Source organism: Rhinoderma darwinii, chromosome 2 (genome assembly GCF_050947455.1).
Source record: "Rhinoderma darwinii isolate aRhiDar2 chromosome 2, aRhiDar2.hap1, whole genome shotgun sequence".
Classification (NCBI taxonomy): Eukaryota; Metazoa; Chordata; class Amphibia; order Anura; family Rhinodermatidae; genus Rhinoderma; species Rhinoderma darwinii.
The window spans coordinates 112,024,171-112,036,283 of NC_134688.1; the positions used below are offsets into that span (position 1 = coordinate 112,024,171).

The 12,113-nt window shown below is 43.6% G+C and overlaps 1 protein-coding gene across 1 annotated transcript; it reads left to right on the top strand.

Annotated features, from left to right (window-relative positions):
- The first annotated feature begins 211 nt into the window (after positions 1 to 211).
- Positions 212 to 8,418, top strand: ZC3H10 (zinc finger CCCH-type containing 10). Its single transcript, XM_075852137.1, has 2 exons — positions 212 to 408; positions 5,567 to 8,418. Exon 2 carries the CDS (start codon positions 5,655 to 5,657, stop codon positions 6,888 to 6,890), a length of 1,236 nt encoding a protein of 411 aa, XP_075708252.1. The 5' UTR covers positions 212 to 408; positions 5,567 to 5,654; the 3' UTR covers positions 6,891 to 8,418.
- Positions 8,419 to 12,113: the final 3,695 nt, after the last annotated feature.

The following is a 12,113-nucleotide window of genomic DNA, read 5'->3' on the forward strand; positions in this document are numbered from 1 at the left end:
TAAAGATTTTGCAGTGCATTACCGGTAAAATTGTGCAGCCAATGTGAACCCAGCCCGAGGGTCTATTCACATACTGCGGTCAAATCACGGTGTTTGCCGAAATCGCGACATAAAAAACACGATTTGAGAGCACCGTGTGAAGACACCCCTAGTTCTCTGTTACAAGCCGCGCCTTTCTACAATGCCACTACTTCCTGCACGGAACCACGCCTCCTTACGCTACGTACACGCCGCTCCGGAAGAGGGCGTGGTTTCGTGCCGTGCTGCTGTGAGTAGCTCCTTCTGGCGTCGTTATAAGCTAATGTCTCCGGTTACTTTGTATCTACGACGAACCGATGTTTCTGCAGTAGTTGTAGGCACCGAGCCCGCTGTTTAACTAAGCAGACCTTGACTCGAGGGCTTGACCTGGTACGTATGGGCCTGTTTGTGTGGACAGCGTTGCCACGCTTGGAGTCTTGTATTGGCTGTAGCGATACGTGCGCAGCCAGCAGGTTCTATGTCTACGTAATGTGTGAATGGCCGCCAGCTATGACGTAGTGGCTTCTTTCCTGTTACCGCGTTCTTCTAGCGGGCGCTTAGGGGCTGAATGAGCGCTCTACCTTTATACTTCTGCGAGTGTTCCCGTGCACGGGCAGCCGGTCGTAATTCTCATAGGACGTGGGGAGTTTCCCCCCCGCTATTAATCCATGCTGCGTCACGTTTAACACTGAGTATAGAGTACACGACGTAATTTACCTCATGGGGCTGGTTTGAGGAATTTTGTCTTCACCGAGCCACTGTATGAACACTAAACAAAGCCACTCTCCTATAGGACATTAAACTGTAGGATTGTTACATATGGAAAATACACAGTCAGATTATTTATGAATTTGTAGCTATTTCTGACTACTTTTGATGTTAACGGGGTAAGGCTATGTTCACATCTGCGTCAGGGCTTTGTTCCGTCGGAACGGAGCCCTGACTGACACTAACAGAAAACGTAGGTTTCCGTTTCCATCACCGTTGATTTCAACGGTGACTGATCCTGGGCCAATGGTTTCCGTTTGTCTCCGTTGTGCAAGGGTTACGTCGTTTTGACGGAATCAATAGCGTAGGCGATTACGGTATTCATCCGGTCAAAACGACGGAAGCCTTGCACAATGGAGACAAACGGAAACCATTGGCCCCGGATCCGTCACCATTGGTGATTGAAACGGAAACCTCAGACGGAACGGAGCCCTAACGCAGATGTGAACGAAGCCTTATCCGGGGTGTGAAAATTCTTTATTAGGGGCTGGAAATGAAGTAAACCAAAAAAGCAATACCTACCTATTCTTTCCCCTGGCGATCTGGTGGTTAACATACATGTAACTGCAGCAGCCAATCAGGACTCGGCTTTCATGTTATAATTTTTGCATTCTACCAGAAATACCATTTGTCACCAGTGAGTGCTACCGAGCCCTCTGGTCACATTCTATTCTTTTTATTTTGTTTCTAGCCCATAATAAAAGATCTTCACATCCTGGATAACCCCCTTTACGTTCACACTCTGAATTTATGTCTAAATCCTGACAGAATGTGCAAATATTCTGGCGGCAATGCATGTGAGTAGGGTACAAAGAATAATGAACGCGCCTCGGGTTTTAAAATCCACAGCATGTTTATTTTTGTCGCAGATTAGCTCCATTGAATTACAGTGAGGCTAATCTGTGTGCGGACCCACTGGCCAATCCGTGGAAGAAATCTGAGTTTCAGCTACAGATTAAAAAGAATATAAGAAATTCATAGCGGATTTGGCTATGGCGAATCCTGTTTTGTTTGAACTTGGCCTTTTGGATTTTTATGTAGCAGAAAAAAACGTAACTTTGGGAGGTTTATAAAACTTGTTCTTTTTCCCCATTGACTTCAATTGGATAAAAAAATGTTATCTACTATATTGCAGTGCATTTGCTTAAAGATGCTCTGTCACCAGATTATAAGTGCCCTATCTCCTATATAATCTGATCGGCGCTGTAATGTGGTTTTTATTTTGAAAAACGATCATTTTTGAGCAAGTTATGAGCAATTTTAGATTTATGCTAATTAGTTTCTTAATAGACAACTGGGCGTGTTTTTACTTTTTACCAACTGGTGGTTGTACAGAGGAGTGTGTATGAGGCTGACCAATCAGTGACCAATCAGCGTCATACACTTCTCATTGTTCCAGCCCAGCTTCTTTCACTGCACAATCACACTGTAACAATGGGCTGGAACAATGAGAAGTGTATGACGCTGATTGGTCACTGATTGGTCAGCCTCATACACTTCTTTACAACACCCACTTGGTCAAAAGTAAAAACACGGCCAGTTGGATTTTAAGAAACTAAATCTAAAATTGCTCATAACTTGCTCAAAAATGATCGTTTTTCTAAATAAAAACCACTGCTGTTATCTACATTACAGCGCCGGTCACATTATGTAGGAGATAGAGCATTTATAATCCGGTGACAGCCTCTTTAAGGAAATTTGGTTCTAAGAACATTTTACTTTCAAAAATAATAAAAGAATCCTGTAAATTCTCCTTAAAGAGGCTCTGTCACCAGATTCTCAAATCCCTATCTCCTATTGCATGTGATCGGCGCTGCAATGTAGATAACAGTAACGTTTATTTTTTATTTAAAAAAAAAACGTTCATTTTTGGCCAAGTTATGAGCTATTTTATATATATATGCAAATGAGGTTTGAAATGGACAACTGGGCATGTATTGTGTTTTTAACTGGGCGTGTTTACGTGTATGACGCTGACCAATCAGTGACCAGTCAGCATCATACACTCCTCTCCATTGATTTACACAGCAGCGATGTGCAGCCACATAAACAGAGATTAACGTTAATCAAGTGTCCTGATAATGAATACACATGAAATCCAGCCTGGACGTCATGTGTATTCAGAATCCTGACACTTCTGAATCTTTTCTTTGAGATTTCCAGCAAGGGAAACGAAATCTCGTTTACCTCCGTAATCTCGCGAGATTACACGTGGCTTGCAGGAATCTCACAGAAAAGAGTCAGAAGTGTCAGGATTCTGAATACACATTGCGTCCAGGCTGGATTTCATGTGTATTCATTATCCGGACACTTGATCAACGTTAATCTCTGTGTATGTAGCTGCACATCGCTGCTGTGTAAGGCCTCATGCACACGACCGTATTTTTTCCCACCCGTAAATACGGGTCCGGTGTCACACGTATTCCACCCGTTTTGCACCAGTATTTACGAACCCGTGCTCGTAAATATGGGTTCGGTGTCACACGTATTCCACCCGTATTTACGAGCACGTTTTTGGCGGCAAAATAGCACTGCACTAATCGGCAGCCTCTTCTCTCTATCAGTGCAGGATAGAGAGAAGGGACAGCCTTTTCTGTAATAAAAGTTAAAGAAATTCATACTTAACCGGCCGTTGTCTTGGTGACGCGTCCCTCGCTTCACATCCAGCCCGACATCCCTGGATGACGCGGCAGTCCATGTGACCGCTGCAGCCTGTGATTGACCTGTGATTGGCTGCAGCGGTCACATGGCCTGAAACGTCATCCAGGACGTCGGGCCGGATGTCGAGAGAGACGCGTCACCAAGGCAACGGGCGGGAGACCGGATTGGAGGAAGCAGGAAGTTGTCGGTAAGTATGAACGTCTTTTATTTTTTACAGGTTTATACTGATCGGTAGTCACTGTCCAGGGTGCTGAAAGAGTTACTGCCGATCAGTTAACTCTTTCAGCTCCCTGGACAGTGACTATTTACTGACGTCGCTTAGCAACGCTGCCGTAATGACGGGTGCACACATGTAGCCACCCGTCATTACGAGAGCTCCATAGACTTCTATGGACTGTCCGTGCCGTTATTACGGCCTGAAATAGGACATGTTCTATCTTTTTCAACGGCACGGGCACCTTCCCGTGAGAAAACGGGAAGGCACCCGTCGCCAATAGAAGTCTATGAGCCCGTTATTAGGGGTCGTAATTACGACCCGTAATAACGGGAGTTTTTACGGTCGTGTGCATGAGGCCTAAATCAATGGAGATGAGTGTATGATGCTGACTGGTCACTGATTGGTCAGCGTCATACACGTAAACACGCCCAGTTGGACATAACGAAAAAAAAACGCCCAGTTGTCCATTTCAAACCTCATTTGCATATATATAAAATAGCTCATAACTTGGCCAAAAATGAACGTTTTAAAAAAAAAAAAATGTTACTGTTATCTACATTGCAGCGCCGATCACATGCAATAGCAGATAGGGATTTGAGAATCTGGTGACAGAGCCTCTTTAAGACATTGGCGGGCTTTACAGATAGTCTTCTGGATCAGAGAAATTACCTACTGTCACACAATATATTTTTTTTAATTTAAATTTTTTTTTAAAACCATTTTAGTAGTCCACAAAAAAACAACTTTTATTCCCTACTCTTAAGCCTCATACACACGACTGTAAAGGTTTTTACTGTCCGCAAACACAGATCCAACGGCTACGGATACAAATTCATAGCCGTCCACAATTGCAAAAGAGTGCGTAGACTTCTATGGGCAAGTCTGTTCCGCAATTGCGGACAAGAATAGGACCTGTTTTATATTTTGTGGATCATTTCTATGGCATAGACACACATCCGTATATTTGGATAAGGTGTCCATGGCCATTAGAAATTAATGGGTCCGCAATTTAATTCGTATTTACAGATAAACTACGGTCGTGTGCGTGGGGCCTTAGGTATATCTTTGTCCATTTACAGTTACACACTATTACATTTTGACAAAAGTTAACTATCAAAACTGAAGAATTCTTATGTGTCCCTCCAGTTATACTCTCCCGCCTGAACTAACATTGGCCGTGGAAGACGCTCCTGCATGCTGGGCGGTACATTCCTGTGCCAACCATACGTAGCCCGAAGAGTATCGTGCACGGGTCCAATTCTAATTGCAGGAGTGTCTCTCCATAGCCAATGTTAGTTTGGGCGGGAGATTACAACTGGAAGGACACTTTAAAGGGGTTGTCCAAAGAAACACATTTATCACCTATCCACAAGAAAGGGTGATATACGTCTGATCGCTGGGGGCTCCACCGATCACTAGAACCCCCGGCAGTGAGGAGGTGTTTAAATGGAACATGCATCGAGCAGAGCAATCAGCCTTCCGCTCCCTTCAAAGTTCATGTGACTGATGGAAACAGCAGAGTGCTGTACTTCGATGTCTCTGCTAGTCCAATAGAGCTTGAATGGAGCAGCACCATGTATGCTCGACCGCTGTTCGGAGTTCTCACTTCGGTCATGCAGTGAGGAGGAACGGGAGCCCTATTCTAGTGATCGTGACACCTCCAACGATCAGGTGATAAATGTCTATCATGGCACAACCCATTTAAGCATGCAACATAAATTCCCGAACAATAAAAACCCATTCAGTTTGAAGATGGTATGAATAGCATTATTCGTTCTAGGATACTCTCCTGAACGATCTGTTTCTTTTTCTGGTAATTTTACATTCTACATATCTATAAAGATCACTGTTGTGCCTGAAATATTGCTGAATGTAATATTCTTTCTTACATCTTTTACACAGAGCGTTTTGCCGGGTGCATCTCACATACTAAAGCGCAGCGATAACTGTTGACGATTTAATAAAGCACAAATAAGCGCTGCTAAAAACAATGACGAACAGGGAAAATTATGCAAATGGCAGCAGTGTTAGTGGCAGTGAGGAAGCGGCTGCAGGTGTGGATTATATATGTCGTGACTTTCTCCGCAATGTATGCAGGCGTGGGAAGCGCTGCCGCTTTAAGCATCCAGACACCAGTGATGTTTCTGATCTTGGGGTGCAAAAGAATGAATTTGTCTTCTGTCACGACTTTCAGAATAAGCAGTGCGTTCGCATCAATTGCCGTTTTATTCATGGCACAAAGGAGGATGAAGAACACTACAAGAAAAGTGGAGAGTTGCCTGCTCGCTTGCGACACAAGGTGGCAGTTGGCCTTGGCTTGTCACCCACTGACCTGGCTAATAAGGATGAGGTTCCCATATGTCGAGATTTCCTAAAAGGTGATTGCCAGCGTGGCGATAGGTGCAAGTTCCGTCATTTGCAAAGGGACTATGATTATCAATATGAATACGCATGTGATATACGGGGAGGGGTCCTGAGTACAGGATTGAATTCCGGAGGCCTTCCTGTTACAACGGCACGTTCTTTTGAGCATTTTGGAGGCCTTGATGGGATTTCAGAAACTGAAAACTATTCATCCTCCTATCGTTATGGTGATCGTTTTGATGATCCTGTAATGAAAAGAAGACGATTGGGATACGATGGGTACTACAGTGCATCCCCTGTCGAATACCGTATGTTGGAAGAGGAAAATGTCATGCTTAGGAGACGTATTGAGGAGATGAAAAAGCAAGTCTCTGTTCTGGCAGCAACCAACGAAGTTCTGCTTGACCAAAATGCTCAGTTTCGTAGTCAAGCCAAGGTGGTTACACTTAGCACCCTGAGCACCACAGCGCCAACCAGTGAACAGACAGTGGGGACCGTGACTAATTATAACCATGGTATTGCGCAAACTCACACCACTTTAAGCAGCCAGGCATTGCAACCACGACCAGTCACACAGCAAGAACTGGTGGTTTCCAGTGGCGCACCTACTTCTGCACAGGCCAACGCAGCCTCTCAGTTAAACCCTGATATTACACCACTTTCTGCTGCGCTGGCGCAAACCATTGCTCAAAGCATGGCGCCTCCTACTGTCTCCATGGCACCTGTAGCAGTGTCTGTTGCTCCGGTGGCTGTTTCTATGGCTCAGCCCCTTCCTTGCATCACCATGACTCATGCCACTACACCAATGGTAACCTATCCTATTGCTTCACAAAGCATGCGCATAACAGCCATGCCTCACTAATCTGTTTGTCTAAAACCTTTTAATGTCCAGCACCCTGGCACCATTTTTGCCAAGATAATGGTGCGGTGTAGTGCATTATGCTGGTGGGGGAGGTACAAATGCTTATAGTGCATGAAATGTGTATTTATATATACACATGAATAGTTGAGTTTTTATAAAGCTGGGTTTCTATTAGTTTTTTTATTTTTTGCTTTTTAAAATAAGAATTTCCTATACATGTTTTGTGTTCACAGTATATGATCAAAATATTTTATAAGGAGAATTTTTGCAGGAAAGCAAAAGTTTTCCTCATTAAAAACCTGCTTTACTAAGGCTTGGTTCACATCTGCGTCAGGGATCCGTTCTGACGGAGCTTTCTGTCGGAACGGAGCCCTGACTGACACGTAGGTTTCAGTTTCCATCACCATTGATTACAAATGTAACGGATCCGGTGCCAATGGTTTCAGTTTGTCTCCGTTGTGCAAGGGTTCTGTCGTTTTGACTACGGTATTAATCTGGTATTCCATGGTGATGGAAACGGAAACCTATGGTTTCAGTTTGTGTCAGTCAGGGCTCCGTTCCATCGGAAGGGAGCCCTGATGCAGGTGTGAACGAAGCCTAACAAAGCAAAAAAAATTAACCCTGTGCCCTTCTCAAGATGTTGCCTTCAAAATATTTGGCACGTCCTATTTCCATGAGTTCAGGGCGTTTGTGTTTTCCAAGTTTCCCTGCGTTGTTTTTTGTTTTAAAATACAGATTCTCCTAAGACTTCAAGAGGTTATGTGGGGACCGAAAATTATTAGCAGTGTACTGCAGTATGTGAGTACACGAATATACATTCCGGTTCCCCGTCGCGCTGATTATGATATTGTAATAGATTTTGACATCACTGTCGGGGGACCGTAAGTGTAGTGGCACAGTCTAACTTCATGAATGCTAAGGCGATTATAGGGTACAGCAGTCACATGACGATGAGTCGTGTCGTCATTAAGTTAGTGTGCCACTAGACTTCCGGTCCCCCGGCAGTGCTGTAAAAATCTATTAAAATATCAGCGCGACAGTGGACCGGAATGTATATTAGCAGTGTACTGACATACTGCAGTGAGTACCCTTCTAATTTTCGGTCCCCACATAACCCCTTTTTAGGCTAAACATCTTAGAGGTCTTTTTATTGAAATGCATTTTTTTAGTGATTTTTGACTCTCTCAATTTTAATTCTATGTATTACAATACATAGAAGCTGCAGAATGAAAGCCGTTCTGACCGGAATCTGTCGGTGAGCTGCACTGATGGCTCATCTGACGTGTGAAGTGAAACTGAGAATTTAAATTTTTTTGTATTTTTTTTTTTTCTTCAGTAATTTAGTTCACATCTGCGTCAGGGCTCCGTTCCGTCTGAGCTTTCCTAGTGAACGGAGCCGTGACTGACACAAACGGAAAACAGAGGTTTCTGTTTCCATCACCATAGATTTCAATGGCGATGGATCTAGTGCCAATGGTTTCCGTTGTCTCTGCTGTGCAGGGGTACCGTCATTTTGACGGAATCAATAGCGTAGTCGACTACGCTATTGATTCCGTCAAAACGACGGAACCCCTGCACAGCGGAGACAAACGGAAACCATTGGCTCTGGATACGTCGCCATTGAAATCAATGGTGATGGAAATCTCTGGTTTGTGTCAGTCAGGGCTCCGTTCCGACTGAAAATGTTGTCGGAACAGAGCCCTGACGCAGATGTGAACGCAGCCTAAATCACAATGCATTTCAAATAAGAAAAAAAGAAAGACCCAAAAGTTGTACATAGCCTTTAAGAGCTGCAAGGCTGAGTTCACGCTGAACGGAAATGCTGCAAGTTTTCTGCAGCGTTTATGCTACATTGAAAAGGGTGAATTCTGCAGTAAACATCCAGAACGGAATGAGCATGCTGTGGATTTGAAAATCCACCGCATTCTCGGATTTCCATCCAGAAAACGTTTAGAGGCATTGTTCAAATCTAGTCCACGTGGCTGGAACTGTAATCCACTGAAGACTTTCCGTCACGTGTTAATCCTGCCTTAGTGTACTCTTGGAGACTGTTCATTGACGTAAATGTTTGGAATGAATGCCTCTTGGGCTACTAATTTTTGGGGACCCTGTTTTATTACAGCTGTATGCAAAAGTTTGTAAACGTTCTGAAAATATTTCAATATTAAGCTATTAAACCGTAACTGTGCTCTGCACCCTCCGGTTATGGATGGTGCTTTTCTTTAGGCTGAAGATGGGCTCACATAGAACACCTTTGAGCCCATCTTCAGCCTAAAGAGGAGTGCCAATCACAGCCGAAGGTGCTGAATGTTTCTGCACCTTCGGTTCAGTGACAGTGAGGGGGTCTCGGCACCTGGACCCCCACCAACCAAAACTTCTAATAGGTCTGATCTATCAAAAGTTTTCCCAAAGCGCAGTAACTTTTTAAGTTAGATATATTTGTGAGAAGCTACTTGTCCATTTCTAAAATATTACAACACGGGAAGTAGTGGTTCCATTTCTAAAGCTGCCTACACACATTACACACATGTTCCCTGCAACAATCATGTATAAAGGGGGGCCTCCTAACTGTACCCCCGACAGCAGATATTGATGGAGAAAATCTCATTGCTTCTGGCAGTGGTTTCTTTCCACTTATTCCTTGAAATCATGCGTGCTTGACTTAGTGTGCATTCTTGTTGGGGAGATGGCTGTCAGCCGAAGAAGCCTTGAGCCGACAGCTATTCTATGTGCGTGGCCAGCTTTAGACATTCTGCGCTGCTAGGACTGCAAGCATGGTTGGGGTTGTTCCTTCTTTCCATTTTCTAAGAGAATAGGTAGTGATTTAATTGTAAAGAGATTTTTCAACATAATTGATGACTTCTGACAACCTGAAGCACACAACCTCCCCATAACATGAAAAAAAAAACTGTCTATAACCATTGCTTATTATTGTGATGTATTTCCTTTTGCATGGTGATTGACAGCATATAATTGTTTTGCGTATCATTTCAGTTCTGTTCATATGTTACTGTGATGTAGAATATTAAACAAACTTGTGTGTAGAGTTCTTGTGAAGTATATAAAAGTCTCTAAACATTCGTACCTTGTCTAAGCTGTTTTTACTCAACACACACACCAACCACATGCAGATAACCGAATATAATAGATACATGCAGTATTTGTGTTGTTACAAATTCCTCCCAATAAGTTATCAAGAACGTTTTGTGGCGTAGAAAAGTTGCAATTGCGCCTTTTGGCCCTTTTTTTATTTTTTACGCCGCCCTTGCCATTTTTGCAAAGAAAGGGTATGGCTTACCAAAAGGGCCACCGCAGCTTGATAAATGTATAATTTACACTTACCTCACCGCACTTCTTTGCTTCTCCCCTCAGTATGCTGCTGCTCATACAATGTACTGATGCCGGGTAGCGTCAAGACGTTGTACGTGACTCAAGATGTTGAGTGCTGCGTCTCATATTAATGCCCTGGCACTGCTCGGCGTCAGGACCTTGTATAAGCTGCAGCATGCTGAGTGGACTTGGAGGGGAGAAGCGTAAAAGTGCGGTCAGGTAAGTATAATATTTATATATTTTTTTTTATTTCTGATCTGTGGCATCTTACCCCAGCGGAGCAGAAAGCGAAGTCTGGCGTATGAAACCCCAAAAGTGTAGCTTTAAAGGGAATGTGTTGCCAGCAAAACGTGTTTTTTTTTTTTTTTTTTTTTTTGTTTTTTTTAGTTAAACAATTAGTGTATAGGTAATTAAACATTGTTCTAACTTATTTTTTTTTTTTTTCACGAGTCAGGAAATATTATAAATTGGATTCTAATTTATAATATTTCCCATTGCTGGTCACTAGATGGAGGCATTCCCAAAATTGCAGCATTGCATGTGGTAAAGCAACCACATTGCTTTATGCTGCAAAATTGGGTAAAAAGCCCTCGCTCTAGTGAGCTCTCAGCATCCCCCCCCTCCTTTATCCTGGCTAGTGTCGGGAGAAACGAGGGGTTTGAATGGTCTAACCTCCTACACTGTGTGTCGCCATTTTTTGAGCTAACACACAGTGTAGAAGGTTTACATACAGTAGTAAACACACACTGAAACACAAACATACATAGAAATCCCTTACCTGCTCCAGTCGCCGCCGGTCCATCCGCTCCGTCTGCTGCCGCTGCTCCATGTGCACAAGTCCGGAAGCCGCGACCGGAAGTAGTAATCTTACTGTCTGGCCGCGACTTCCGGTCCACAGGAAAATGGCGCCGGACGGCGCGCATTTCAAATTGAACTGTGGGAGCGGCGCATGCGCCGTTCCCACACAGCGGCGTACATGTTAGTGGATGGAACGGGCCCCGTTCGCAGTCCCTATGGGACTGGAGCTGCCGTATTCCATGTCTGTATGTGTCGTTAATCGACACATACAGAAATGGAAAAAAAAATGGCAGCCCCCATAGGGAAGAAAAAGTGTAAAAATAAGAAAAAGTAACACACAAATATAAACGTTTTTAATAAAGCACTAACATCTTTAACATTAAAAAAAAATTGTGGTGACACTGTTCCTTTAATAATGTAAAATGCTGACTGGAGTTCAGACTGTCAAGTCTCTCAGATAGCAGGCTGCCCTGTAGCCTAGGCAAACTTACACTATATGGACAAAAGTATTGTGACGCCTACACATACAGGTGCTTACAACATCCCATTGTAAATCCGTAGGCATTAATATGGAGTTGGTCACCCCTTTACAGCTAAAACATCTTCCACTATTCTGGGAAGGCTTTCTACAAGATTTTGGAGTGTGTCTGTGGGAATTTGTGCCCATTCATCCGGAAGAGCGGTCAAATATGGATGTTGGATGAGAGGGCCTGACCCTCAATCTCTGTTCTAGTTCTCAAAGGTGTTTAAGGTCAGGGCTCTATGCGGGCCAGTCAACTTCTTCCACACCCAACCATGCCTTTATAGACCTCGCTTTGTTCATTGGGGAACTGTCAGGTTGGAAAAGAAAAGTGCCGTCTCCAAACTGTTCCCACAAAGTTAGAAACATACGATTGTCCAAAATGTTTTTGTATGCTGAAGCATTAAGATTTCCAGTCACTGGAACATTAAAACCTAGACCAATCCCTAAAAAACAACCCCATAGCATAATCCCTCCACCGAACTTTACAGTTGAGTTAGGCAGTTAACGTTTCCACTGTTTCACAGTCTAGTGGCAGCGTGCTTTACACCACTCCATCCGATGCTTGGTGATGT